This window comes from Protobothrops mucrosquamatus, unplaced genomic scaffold (assembly GCF_001527695.2).
Source record: "Protobothrops mucrosquamatus isolate PMUCROS unplaced genomic scaffold, P.Mucros_1.0 scaffold1121, whole genome shotgun sequence".
In the NCBI taxonomy this organism is placed as follows: domain Eukaryota; kingdom Metazoa; phylum Chordata; class Lepidosauria; order Squamata; family Viperidae; genus Protobothrops; species Protobothrops mucrosquamatus.
In genome coordinates, this window is record NW_015387339.1 from 144,252 (window position 1) to 158,922 (window position 14,671).

The 14,671-nt window shown below is 40.7% G+C and overlaps 1 protein-coding gene across 1 annotated transcript in view; it reads right to left on the reverse strand.

The window, feature by feature from the left end:
- The window catches only part of PCDH15 (protocadherin related 15), a gene marked incomplete at its 3' end in the record, with an annotated part of 345,211 nt that overhangs the window by 142,060 nt on the left and 188,480 nt on the right, over positions 1–14,671 (reverse strand). Inside the window, exons 14-15 of the mRNA XM_015820330.2 lie at positions 8,258–8,337; positions 2,774–2,867 (exon numbers count right to left, since the gene is read on the reverse strand). Coding sequence (XP_015675816.2) covers positions 2,774–2,867; positions 8,258–8,337 — 174 coding nt within the window. The remainder of the gene's footprint in view (positions 1–2,773; positions 2,868–8,257; positions 8,338–14,671) is intronic.

Consider the following 14,671-nt stretch of genomic DNA (forward strand, 5'->3'; position numbering starts at 1 on the left):
TTCCTTCCTTCCTTCCTTCCTTCCTTCTCTTTCCTTCTTTCCTTCCTTCCTTCCTCCCTCCCCTTCTTCCCTGCCTCCCTCCTTTTCATTCCCATCTCCTTCCTTCCTTCCCTTACTTTTTTCCTGTTTCCGTCCCCTCCTTCCTTCCCTCCTTCTCTCTATGCCCAGGAAGGGATGAGGGGAGGGGGAGAGGTTGGCAGCACTTCTCTCAACGAATAAGAGTTGGAAGAGAACTTTGAGGTCTTTAGTCCAAGCTCCTGCTCAAGCAGGGGACATATACCATTCCAGACAATGGAATATCCAATCTCTACTAAAAGCCTCCGGTGATGGAGCATCCACAACTTCTGAAGGCAAGCCTTTTCACTGGTTAGTTGTTTTCACAAGTCCTTAGTTCTAGGTTGGTTTTCTTCTTGATTAGTTTCCATCTATTATTTGCCTTCTGATGCTTTGGAAAATAGGTTGACCCCTTCTTCTCTATGGCAGCCCATCAAATATTGGAACACTGCTATCATGTCACCACCCCTAGTCCTTTTCACTACGCTAGACATACCCAATTCCCACAAACATTTGTCATATGTTTTAGCCTCCAGCCCCCTAATCATCTATGTTTACCATCCATTTAGACCAGATGGTCTCCCTGGTTTGGTTTATAGAACAGTGGCCACAAGCAGAGCCTTCTCAGAGACAGCACCCCCATTATAGAACTTTCTCACAAGGAAAATATGAACAGTGCAACCCTCACTGGTTTAGAGGCAACTCCAAATACACTGTTCAGCCAGGCATATGTAAAACAACAACACATTTTATGGTCAAACAGCACTAAGTAAATTACTACTACTATTTTTCTTTCTTAAAACACCCACTTTTAATATTGTTTTAAGCAATATTACAATAGCTGTCTTTGAGAGTTTTCTTGTAAACTACCCTGGATTTCTCAGAAACTTTTAATTTCAAATTAGATGTTGATTTAATAAATTAGGCAGAAGAAACAAATGTTTAAATACATCTAAATCCCACAGACCTACTGCCTCCTAGGCACATACTGCAGAGAAAATAAGGCATTGCATTTCTAGCCAGCATAGCCACAGGATGATGGGAACTGTGGTTCATGACACCCAAAATATATTAGTTTGGGTAAGGCTGGATTAAATTATAAAAGAGCAGATGAAGGGAAGTATTTTTGTTTCCGAAAAAATAATTTGTGGAGGGGGAGTTGACTCGGCCTTTTAATTTCAACTCACACCAATTCCTAACGTCCCATTCAATCCAAAAAGTTTTATTATTGCCTGGATTTTAGGGAGGGGAGGAGGCAAGAATAGACCACAAAGCTAATCTGCAAGTTTGCTCTCTAGCCGCCTGCATACCACCTTCACGTGTATGTGTGTATGTATATTTATTTATTATTTATTTATTTTGATTTATATCCCGCCCTTCTCCCGCCCTTCTCCCAACGGGACTCTGAGAGACAGAGATCCCCTTTTTGTAAGTTTGCTTATTCTGCAACTCCCTGCTGCCTCAATCTCTCTCTCTCTATCACACACACACACACACACACACACGGGTTAATAAAAAAAGAGGAGGGGAGAAAGGTGGAAGCTCTCCTTTTTTGTAAAACCTCGGCTTTCTCCTCTCTCTCTCTCTCTCTCTCTCTCACACACACACACACACACACACACACTTCCTGTTTTCTCCTCCTCGTCCTTTTCCTCAGCTGCACCTGAACCGAGTGGGAGGAAGTTAAAAAAGAGAGAAGGGGTGGAAGAATGGGGAAAGCTCTCTTTTTTTGTAACACCTCGGCTCGGCTTCCTCCTCCTCCTCCTCCTCTTCCACTCCTGACCGGGCCTGATGGGGTTAAGCTGGGAGGGGAGGGGCGGGCTAAAGCAAATGAGCTGCTGCTCCTGCACGGCTGCTGTTTCCTGCACGTGCTCCAAGGCACCCAGCTGGGTTGCAGTGGGCCAGGGCTGGGGCAGCAGGGGCCGGTCCCTTGCCATTTCTGGGACAGCCCGGGGGGGGGCAAATCTGGGCCCTCCCCGGGCTGCATCCGGCCCGTGGGCCTTGTGTTTGACATGTCTGTGCTAAAGTATAGACTAAGACTGCCCATGCTTTGAAGGAAAAAAAATCATGGTTTGTAGCATGCAAATTGTATGCATACTTTGTACGAGCTAATAAACAGCTTATTTGAAAGAGTGCCACCTTGTAAATAAAGAACTGAATTTGTTTGATTGCTATTGATTCATAAATACAGCAAGTATCCCAATTCTCTAGCAGCTACTCTAACTTGTGAACTTCTATCGTGAGAAATACTAGAAAATGTTCAATGTTATTTTGATTATAACACATCATTTCAAAATTCCCAAGTGTCTAGGGGAAAAAATGAAACGAAATTGTATCCATGTACTATTGCCAATAGGGAAGTTCTCAGGACAGAGTCTGATAAAAGGTTTGTACAGGTCAAAACAAGTAGCTCAGGCTATGGATTCCGATGTTGTGTTGGATCAGTCCTTGGGGATATCCCTGACAATGTGTAATGTTTGAACTGGCCAAAACAGAACAATGAAATGTCAGAGGACATGGCACAAACCACTGGAGTAGCAGCATTACAAGCATTGCCAGAAATGTTTTGGACATAAGAAGGAATTACTTTATATTAGAAACATTACCAAAAGGGGAAAAAAAACATGTATAAAAAGATTGTGGCTCACTGTTTTTTTAAGCTTCCTGCTTCTTTGCTCCCAGCTTCAGACACATTTTTATATTTCTGCAAGAAACTTACCCCATCTGGTTGGCCATCTGAGGCTGTAACAATCAAAATGTAGCGATCAGTGCTTTCTCGGTCTAAAGGCTTTCCTAAGGCTAGCAGCCCGGATCTAGGAATAAAACAAATATGTATGTTACAACAAAGTATGGCTCCCAAAGAGTGATAAGCTTATTTATATGAAACGGGTTTGATTTGCATTAGCAAATATTTCTCTTTTGAAATGAACCTTGGGGGATGATTTTTCTGTGGCATAAGTTTGGTGTCAACGCTGCAACGATCCTGGCTGAAGCCATTTTGTTTTGTTTTCAGTTGCCACAGAACTGGGGCGAAGGATGGGTGATTTACTGTTAGCCTAAACAATATTTTGTCCCGTGGGAACCAAGGTCATTGCATCCTGGAAATTTGGCGGGCTGAGCCTTCCGTAAGAAAGGCCGCCAAAGTATTCTATTGGAGGATGGGGTTGATTACATAGTGCTGGAGTGGGGAATTCAACTTTGTAATATTGTGACACTTTGTAATATTGTGACACTTCTCCTTTTCTTACCAAGTACTTTTACCCAATAAGAATAAATAAACGAACAGGAATAAATAAATAAATAAGTCCAAACAGAGTTAAGAATTTATGGATATCACTGTGTTAGAAACTGATTTTCTTCTACTAGGTTTGTTTAAAACATGTGCAAGAAACTTGTATATCTCTAGGTCTTGCTGAAATACAATTCCCAACATTTTCAGCCAATGTGGGTATAGTAGTAGTACCTTGGCACTCATCATTAATTGTATCCCAGAGGCATGATGAGCACCAGATAAAATTTTCCCATAAGGAATAATGTAGTGAATCACAAGGCAGCTGACACTGACAGGGTCTAGCTTGTGCACTGAGTACCAAACAAACTATGAGTACAGGGACAAAATTTTCCCATCAAAATGCTTTGAGTACTAAAGTCGATGAGTTTCAAAGCAGTTGAATATCAAGGTACCACTGTAATGGAAAGAATTGCCAAGAGCTGTGCTTCAGTACTGCTGGAAGTTCCCTGCCCTTTATTTGAAGTATGCAATGGTACACTAATAAAGAGAAATGGTTCATGTTGTACTGAATTAAAAATTGAGATGAGGTAGAGAGTAGGAAAGATGCTCTTGACAGAGACAGGCCAGATCTGCTAACAAAGCAGCAATGAGAAAATGTGGTTTAATTCTAAAACAAGTTGAAGGCATGCACGAAAGTCCTCTCCAATTCATGTGAGTATAAGGGGATGGGTGGAAGCAAATAGGGATAAAGCATAGTTCTGTGGAGTTGATTTATTGGTTTGGTATATACGGTAGTGCTGACAGATAAATACCCAAGAGACTGAAACCCCCCCCCCTCTTGTGCAGTTTCAGAGCTACTTCTACATTTATTTATACAAAATGACCAGGACATTATATTGTTTCAGCTATCCTGGAAAACAAAACCAAACAGAAGCTGTAAGCATCACAAAATATGTGGATATTTCAAGTAAATATAATAGTGGCTGCCAGGAGAGGCAGGTGTTTATCTAAAAATGTAGTTGCTACTTCCCTCGAGGAAACCTGCCTGGCATCAATTGAAAATGAAGAGAAGTAGGGAACAAAAGCTAGTAAATAAGTATCAAATAAACAGAGAAAGAAAACAGAAACAGGATGCAATAATAAATGTTGAATATTATTATTTATTTTCCCCAACGCAATAGAGCAGGGCTTTTTAACCGGTGGTATGCATACCACCAGTGGTACGTGAGCACCTGGCTGGTGGTACACGTAGGACGGGTTGAAAAAAAAAAGTAAAATAAAATGTAAAATAAAGTGTAAAAGTGGATGAGGTGAAGCGCAGCAGCACCCCACAGACTTGTGGCAAAGTCAGCTGGAACTGCACATTGCCTGGCTCCTATTGAGAGCCCAGGATCAAAGCGTGCAGCTCCAGCTGATTGGCGGCAGCCTTGGGGGTAGCAGGCAGCCTCAAGCAGTCTTCAGTGGAGATTCCGCTGGAGCTGCGCGACGGGGAATCCCTGCCCCCCCAGATGCCCTCACCTCCCCCAAGTGTTTTTTTACTCACCTGCTTAGAAAGTCTCATGGAACTTTTTTTTTTACCCACAAACACATGGCGAAGGCAGAGAAGCAAACAAAGGTAGAGAAGCAAAAGGAGAAAGGGAGTGCAGTTGAAAGCAGGTGAGTAAAAAAATGCTTGGGGGAGGCAAGGGCATCTGGGCGGGGGGGCAACCTTACCCTGCATGGTGGCGGGAGGGTTAACTACGGGTGCAGGGGGGCAGGAGGAGCTGCGCAAAGCAGGCAGAGGGGAGGCCGGGCAGATTGCGGGTGCTGGCAGCGCAGAGGCTGATTGCACGTGCCTGTGCGCAAGGCAAAGGTGTTGCCTGGACCAGAAGGGAGGCTGGGCAGATTTCAGGCAGCGGCAGCGATGGGGAGGCCGATCACGCATATGTGTGAGGCAGAGGTGCTGCCCGGGGCCAGAGGGGAGGCTGGGCAGATTGTGGGCAGCGGCAGCAACGGGGAGACCGATTGCGCATGTGCACGAGGCAGAGGTGCACATGCGCAAGGCCAGAGGGGAGGCCGGGCATATTGCAGGCAGTGGCAGCGACGGGGAGGCCGATCACACGTGTGTGTTAGGCAGAGGTGCTGCCCAGGGCCAGAGGGGAGGCCGGGCAGATTGCAGGCAGTGGCAGTGATAGGAAAGCCAATTGCACGTGAGTGTGAGGCAGAGGTGCTGCCCGGGGCCAGAGGGGAGGCCGGGAAGATTGCGGGCAGTCTTCTTGAATCTGGCATTCACGGACCCGGCCGGAGCGAAGGGAAGTGGGATCAAAGCCAGATTCAAGGAGACGGAGGAAGGCTCACATGTCTCCACCCCAAAACCCCCAGCCAGCCTGCTGGCCTTTTGAACCGCCCTGGGGTTTGATCTGGCATTCACTTTGATCCTGGGCTCTCAATAGGAGCCAGGCAATGTGCAGTTCCAGCTGACTTTGCCACAAGCCTGTGCGGCACTTTTACTTCCACTTTTACACTCTTTTTTACACTCTTTTTTACATTTTTTTACATTTTCTTTTACATTTTTTTTAACATTTTTTTTCAACCCGTCCTACGCGTACCACCAGCCAGGTGCTCACGTACCACTGGTGGTATGCGTATCACTGGTTGAAAAGCCCTGGTATATACTACAAAAGAGGTGTGAAAGATGTAAACTTTTAAATAATGGGATGTTGGCTATGAGGTGGTGGTGTAGCAGAATTGGGATAACCTGTGGTTCACTGCATTATAAGGTTGTCTTGCTGGGTTCCTGACCTCCCGAGGCATGAATTGTCCTCTTTTCTATTGTCCTCTTTTCTATTGACAGAGTATCTGTTTTGATAGAACATTCTGCTAATGTTCTTGAGAAATTTTGAAAATAAATCATAGTTTTGACTTTGCTGACAGAGTGGTCTCTATGCTGCATTCTCAGATCATTTTCCTACTTTTTGTTTTGTTTGAATGCTAATACACACACAAAACAAACACTCACACAGAGACAGACAGACAGAACAAATGCTGTACTGGGAATATAGCAAAACAGAGTGTTTCAAGGGAAGTAAATATTTGTTAACTTTTGCTGATTTAGGAATCAGAATGGTTATAGGCAGCTTTGTTGCACTGTGAGAAAGCTAAACATTTTTCTTAACAGTAATTGTCCTATATAATATATAGCTAGTGTGCACGACCAGATATACTGGATGAATTCAGGACACAGATTGGCTTCACACACACACACACAAAAGAATGAGCTTTCAATTTTTTTGTACTGCATATTATGACATGGAATTGTGGTTTTCCATTTTACTAAATCCTGTCTGTAGGAAATCTTAAAAAAATACATAAATTGAGTAGTTACACTTGATTTTCTAAGAGTCATCCTAAAGTTCCATCAGGCTTGCCCTTTCTATAAGGGCAGAGTGAATCAGTGCTGAATGTTCCCATAAGCAGCCTTGCAAAGTGTAGAACTATGAATTTTAGCCAAAGTTGATTAGGTCAGCTTTATTTCAACAATCTTCAAAAAACGGTTCTAGTATTCATTATTTCTAGTATTCCTTACTTTCAGTGAGATTTGGTTCTTAATATACATCCCAGTCCATAATAGTGCATTTCAATCTAATGCAAAATTAGATGTTGCATATGACTTTCAAAATGATAACCATGACACTTCTTAAATGTCCAACTACATTCCACAAAAAATAATATTTTTAGTCTAATATTTTGTTCCCTAAGAGGAAAGTAAATCACCTAAAAAAGGCTGGTTCTGCATTAACAAAATTATAATTTAAGCTTTAGAAGAAATTGCCACATCATCCTCAGTTTTATTCTTTATCCTGCTTATTCAATATTCAAGTAGTGAAGAACTAATCAGTTTTTGTTTTAGTACAACTGTTGAGTTCTGCAAACACAATGATAAGCTTCAAATTTACTTTTTTTAAAAAAAATTACTGCTTTCCTTCTTTCTTTATTATAATTAATATTCAGACAAGTAATAGCTTCGCAAATAACAGATTCTAAAAAGAAAGCAATTTTTCACTATTTCTATTACATGCATCTTTCAATTTACTATGGCTTTTCTTTAATGTGGCATTGATTTAGGAGGAAAGCTAAAAGCTTTCTCGATCTGGAATATTTGGGGTTGAATTAAAACAGTAGTCCCCAAAGGTCTTTCTTATTAAAGCACATTTCATTTTTAAGACTAGAATTAGCAAGTTTTTTAAAAAGTTACTGTCATTAGCAGAAAACCTGGCAAATCTAAAGGCTTCCTAATTAATTCCAGGTTGTTCTCATAATGGAAGTTTCCATCTCAGTAGGTTTTTACCCAATCAAACATTTAAAATAAATAAATGGTCTCAGATGTACAATTTTAAAGTTTAGCACCATTTACAAAGCTGTTATTAAATATGAGAAAGCTCAGCTTCAAACAGCTGAATACTTATAATTGGGAATATATTTGCACACAATCTGCTATTTAAATTGGGCTGAGAAGTTAGAAGTATGTGCTGTAACCCTACAATTACATAGATGGAAGTAAGTCCCAATGGTACTTAGTGGTTAAGGCAAACTTGCAACCTCATGTGACATGTCGCAACGTATTGCAACTTTTTTGCCATTGCCGGCAATGGGGTGGGCGCGGTTTCGCTATGATGCATCCAGCCTATGGGCTGGCAGTTTGACACCCCTGGGTTAAGGCATCAGGCTATAAACTGGAAGACTGTGAGTTCTAGTGCTGCCCTTAAGCACAAAGCCAGCTGGGTGATCTTGGGCCAGTCACTTTCTCTCAGCCCAAGGAAGCAGGCAAGGGTAAACCACTTCTGAAAAACTTGCAAGAAAACTGCAGGGACTCATCCAGGCAGTCTCCAAGAATCAGATACGATTGAATGGAAGAGATAGAGAGAAAAAAAGCTGATTAACTAAAGCCAATTTTGTTCATTCCTTGTCACTCAAAAGGAAAAAATGACTTACTTTTCTGAAAGATTAAATACTTGTTGGGGATCTCCATTTTGTATGATGTATTTTATAGGGTCACCTTCCCGATCAGTTGCCTTCAAAAAAATAACAACACAAAGAAGGGGCATATTAGATTTGATTTCTGTTTATTAATTTTTTTAAAACAAAAAAGCCGAGTAGGTGATGGACAACACATTTGAAATGCTAATCAGCTCATAACAGTTTAATATTTGACAGCTTTAACTCTCAACAGAGTGATCATTATGTTATTTATCCCCTCTGAAGCGTGCCTGTATTTTGACTGCATGAGAATAGGCTGTGATAAGAATGATAATTGCCTATTGGAATTTTCATGAAATTAAAATATTTGCATTCTTAAGATTTAGTCAAAAATGAGATTATTTTTTTAAAAAAAATTTTTTACAGGCGGCATATTCTTCACATTATTGTCAGGATGGTGCAGAAGGGAATATTTATGACTGACTTTTTAAGAAACTAGTAAAATAAATGATAGCAATATTTAAATCATGCACTTATTCGTACGCTTCTTAAAATATGCAGCACAAAAAAGCTACAAAGCAACAGATGGTTTGAAACAAAGTGATTAGATAATACCATTAATTAAGCAAGATAATAACAAACTGTATCTGTTTAATAATAGAAAACACATTCCAGTCAAAATTAAGCATATTAAAGTATTGTTGGCATGGAAATCTAATAACTGTCTAGTCAAAAATAAAATCCTCTGAGTTCATTGTTACAAATAGAGGAACACAGCTTTGAAATTACTGATTTTTAGCCAGATCCTGCTTCCAGTGTTTGTAAACATAATCTAAATGTGCTTGGTGTAATATCAGTCATAAGAACAAATAATCTAAGCAAAGAACGTTTTTATTCCAAATTTCCAAATGTATCATCATTAAAACACTTGGATTCAAATATTTCTTGAACATTATTCTTCATCCCATCAGATTTTTCCGTCCCATCCTGTCAGGGTGGTAAGGTATATGCATCCACATTAGAAACAAGATGTTGAGACTTTGGGGAAAGTGCAAAGAGCAACAAAGATGATTAAAGGCCTGGAGACTAAAATATATGAAGAACGGTTGCAGGATTTGGGTATGGCTAGTCTAGAGAAAAGAAGGACTGGGGGGACATGATAGCAGCATTCCAGTATTTGAGAGGCTGCCACAAAGAAGAGGGGGTCAACTTTCCAAAGCACCAGAGGGCAGAATAAGAAACAATGGATGGAATCAAGGAGAGAAGCAACCTGGAATTAAGGAGAAACCTCCTAACAGTGAGCAGGGGGTTGGACTAGAAGACCCCCAAAGTCCCTTCCAGATGCCATCAGCTGAAGATCTCCAACTGATCTAGGAAGGATGCTCTAGCTCTATGAAGATAACGAAATGGATCTACAGAATATTCTTCCCTAGGAGGTGAGACACCCCCCATTCTCCTGGCCTTCCAAAAGGGGTTAAACATGGCAGCCTTGTATGGGGAGCCCAAAGGAGCACACAGTCATGGGGCTGGTTGATGCTAAGAGAACTCTCCCTCTGCCTTTCTCAACTAATTTCTAACAGGGTTTAATTATTCTTGCTTGCTTAATTTTTTAAATATTTTTTAAATATTTTAACTCTAAAATTTTAATTTTTATATACTGTTTTATATTTTGATGTTTTATTGCACACTGTCCAGAGTCCCTGTTTGAGGGAGATGGGTGGTTCATAATACTAGACAGCCATTTGTCTGAAATGGTATAGGGCAGGGCTTTTCAACCTTATCACAGATTGTACCACTTTTAGGACATGACAATATTTGAATACCACCAGTGCTTAGCAAGGTGTCAAAAACTTGATGACTTAAAAAAAGGGGAGGATTTTGGGTTTTACTGATTAGATTTATTTGTTGTTATAGAAATGGCTAGTTTATAATATTATGGAAAAGTAAAAAGTTGAGGTTCAGTGTTAATGCTTCCTTCTACTGCAACAGAGGAAGTCTGTTCTTTTTCTCTTCCCCTCTCAATTTCCCCCCTTTTCCTCCCCACTGTGTCCTACTATTTGCTTTTGTATTTTTGTATTTTATTCTATAATCTAATAAAATATTACAAACTGTAGGAAAAAAGTAAAAAAAGTACCAGTTTTAATTTCTTTGGTGGCTGTTCCTTTGCTGAATCATTTTCCCTTTGCACTGACAAATGTATGATGAGTTTATCCATGTTTATTAATATGCACCACTACCACCTGGCTCAGGGGTCTTCAAACTTGGCACTTTTAAGACTTGTGGACCTCAACTCCCAGAATCCCTCAGTCATCATGGCTGAATGAGGAATTCTGGGAGTTGAAGTCCACAAGTCTTAAAGTTACTAAGTTTGTAGACCCCTGAGCCCTTCTTAGCTCTCCTTCCACAGTGTAGTAAGAATGCACCCCCCATCCCTTCCCTGTACCCTTAAAGACACAGGAATCAAATGAAAAGCAAGAAATGCTCACAAAATAAACACATAAACTCCGTTTTTTCCCTTTAAGCTGCCTCAGACATGTCACATGTCACAATGTTGCAATCCCAGACTGAAAGGCTCCAGCAATTGCAAAAAGCTTTAGTTTAAAATTAATCCTGTTTATCTTCAAAGAAAACTTTCTAAAAGCCATAGACAGACTCAAGATAAGGGGGTAAAACTAATTACATTTGTTTAAAGGATTAAACCTACGAAAGTCAACACTTTGGACGCATTGCTAGCCTAAAATACAGACTAAAATATTCCAATAACCAAAGCACACAAAGGAGCCCCTGAATTACAAAACGCTGTAAAAACTGTACAAAAATCCTTATGGTAACCCAATCAAGCTGCCAGCTGATCCAGAACTCAATAAACCCACCTCCTTTCCAACATGCCGGCTTTTCATTTCATCAGCGCTGTTTGCATTCTCCTGGCTGGAGAAAACGAACTAGGGGACCTTTTCTTCCAGCAAGAGCTGCTGCTTCTTCTCTGTCCCTGTTTCCACCCTGACTGCTGAGCTATCTTTCTCTTTCCCTGTTGTCTTTTTTTCCCTTTCCCGCTCAAACCACCTCCTTTTATAGCCTCTCCTCTGTTCCCCCCTTTTTCTTCAGTTCACCTCCAGCTCTAACTGCTTCTGGAAGCACCAATCAGCTGGAGCCCTGCTGGCTCCTGGGGCTTCTGCCGAGCCCAGACAGTCCTGCAGCTGCAGCTGCCTCTCCCTCAGGCTTGGCTCGCTTCAGCTCATTCCCCTCCCCTGCTACACTTGGCTAGCAGTCGCGTACCACCTGCCATGTGGCAAAGTACCACAGGTGGTATGTGTACCACCGGTTGAAAAGCCCTGGTATAGAGTCTCCTGCTTGAGCAAGGGGTTAGACTAGAACAGCGGTCATCAATCTTTCCAGCTTGGCAGCTTGGTCTGGCGTGTGTGTGTGTGGGGGGGGTGAGTGGCATGTGCATGCATGCGCACAAAGCTCCATTTGTGTGAGTGGTGAATGCACGCACCCTCCACTTACACAGCTTGCACTTGCATGTGACGTTTCACTCACATGAGCGGTAGACACTTGTGTTCATCCACGAAGCTCCATTCATGTGAATGGCACTTGCCCTCTACTTGTGCAAGTGAGCTCTGCGTGCAAGTGCCAGCACCCTCCACTGACGCGAAGGGAACTTTGCATGTGCATGCTTGCCCACCACTCAGTTTTGAACGAGCCACAGCCCGGTAGTGGGCCGTGGCCTGGGGGTTGGGGACCCCTGGATTAGAAGACCTCCAAGGTCCCTTCCAACTATTTTTTTCTGATAAACAAACAAACAAACAAACAAACAAACAAACAATACAGAAGCCGTAATTTAATGGGACAACAATTTAATGGGTTGGCATGGAAAGTTGACTTGTTTTTATTATGCTGGAGAATAGAAAAATACTCACTGAAATTTCTGAATCTCTCACTCCTAACTAAACTATTATTAATCAGTCAGTCTTTGAGCTGATGTTTGCTAGATAAGACTGCACTCTGCCTTCTATCCCTGTTATTATGTTAGGGAAGCTTCAGTATACGAATCTGTGTGGTCCAACTGCAGGATTCAAGACCCTCATGTTTCATCATGAGTGGTCTCTGGAGCCTCCAAATTATGCAACTACATTGTGAGTGGTGCTTGAGTGAAGGAATCCATAAAGTTTAAAAAAAATAGAAAGAAAAAAATTATCAGACTGAACCTACTGATTCCATCTCTCTGGCTATGTCATTATCTCCTGCCTCCAAAGCCAATTGGCAGCAGTTGTCCTGCTCCAGCTACATAGCCTCCAACAGCTAACAAACCCAGAGAAACAGAAGTGACACAGGTGAACTCCTTCCAATCCATTTATTTTCATGTTAAAATACTTCCAGCACTGGAAATTATTTCCAGAAGGCTGCTTTGAAAAGTACAGATGCAGGAAGAGGCCATAAATGGTTGCAACCCTGAGGAGATGGAGGTTCTTTTTCTGTCAGGAAATCTATTACTGAAACCAAACCAAGTGCATAGAATTGGCCCCTGCAGGTTGCCTGCTGCAATATAAGCACAACATTTTGTTGGGATTCTGTGCTTTTTCCAGGCAAAATGTCAACTGCCTCGACCTTCTATTTTTAGGCATGCAATGCAATGAGAAAAACAAAACAAAACAGGATTTTGTTAAAAGCATACAAGGCCTCTGTCCAAGAAAATGGTGGCATGGGCTAAAATGATCAGATATACTGCATTGGAAATGTTGGGCTTCCTGATATAGAAGCTCTAATGAATGAAATATTAATTTTCTTGGTATATTTTCTTTTCTTTTCAGTGTAATTAGTGTTGTTTTTGGTAATACTGGTTAAAAAGCAGAACATTTCCCTCCTTTAATTTTGAAATGATTAAGTTAGTGTTGGGTACATTAGCATGAGGACAACTGACATATTTGCTGTTCTAAGAATTTGAAATAACACAAGTTATGATGGATGAGTGTTACTACAGAGACTGCAATTCAGCAGTTTTGGACTCCAGAAATATTCCAAGGGTCCCTTAATGAGCTTTGCAGTCATGAATGTGCTTTCCTGAAAAGGGAAATCAAAGATAAGAGAATACTGAATGTCTGTGTTTGAGGGTGCTTTCTATTTCATTGGAGCAAAATTAAACTCTTAGGTGCTCATTCACCTAAGGTGAATAACTAGGGGCGATATGATAGCAGGGTTCCAATACTTCAGGGGTTGCCACAAAGAAGAGGGGGTCAACCTATGCTCCAAGCACCTGAAGGCAAGACAAGAAACAATGGATGGAAACTAATCGAGGAGAAAAGCAACCTAGAACTAAGAAGAAATTTCCTGACAGTTAGGACAATTAACCAGTGGAACAACCTGCCTCCAGAAACTGTGAATGCTCCAACACTGGAAGTTTTTAAGAAGAGATTGGTCTGAAATGGTTTAGGGTTTCCTGCCTGAGCAGGGTGTTGGACTAGAAGACCTTCAAGGTCCCTTCCAACTCTGTTAAGACCTTCAAGGTCCCTTCTATTCTATTCTATTCTATTCTATTCTATTCTATTCTATTCTATTCTATTCTATTCTATTCTTTTTTAAAAAACTACATAAACATAAATCTTTTCTTCTAACAGAACAGTGCTTTACATTTTAAATATTCTTTACATCTTATTTACATTTTATGTACATCAATAATTATGTCTTTTTCTTTCTCTGTTCTAGCCAGTTATAACATTTATTCCAAATTTCATAAAATTCTGACGTCTCCTTGTCTTTTAATTCTAACGTAAGTTTGTTCATTTCTGCGCATTCCAAGATTTTATACATAATCATATCATTTGTAGGAATATTTTCACTCTTCCAACATTGCGCATATGTTATACGAGCTGCAGTCAATATGTGTATAATGATGTGTTGGAGTTGTTTTTCCATCTTTAAATTTATTATGCCCCAAAGAAATATTTCTGGTTTGAAATCCATTTGTATCTCAGTTATCTCCTGTATCCAATCTCTTATCCGTTCCCAATAATTTTTTACTTTGGGGCACAGCCACCACATGTGGTAAAATGTTCCTTCTTTAATTTTACATTTCCAACACTTCAGGTCTATGTTTTTATACATTTTGGCCAATCTTGCCGGTGTTAAATGCCATCTGTAAATCATTTTGTATTGATTCTCTCTATATGCAGTTGATAGCGTCAATTTACAATTTCTGTTCCATAATCTTTCCCATTCCTCTAAATTTATATTTCGCCCCACATTTCGTGCCCACGCTATCATTGGCCCCTTCACTATTTCTTCTTCTAACTCTATCTCTAATAGGTATTTATAAATTTTTGATAATAGTTTCCCTTCCTTACTTATTAGAATTTTATCAAGTTGGTGTGGGGTCTGACTAATTCCATGTTCTTGCCTATCCCTGTTATGTCTAGATTGAATTTGTAAATA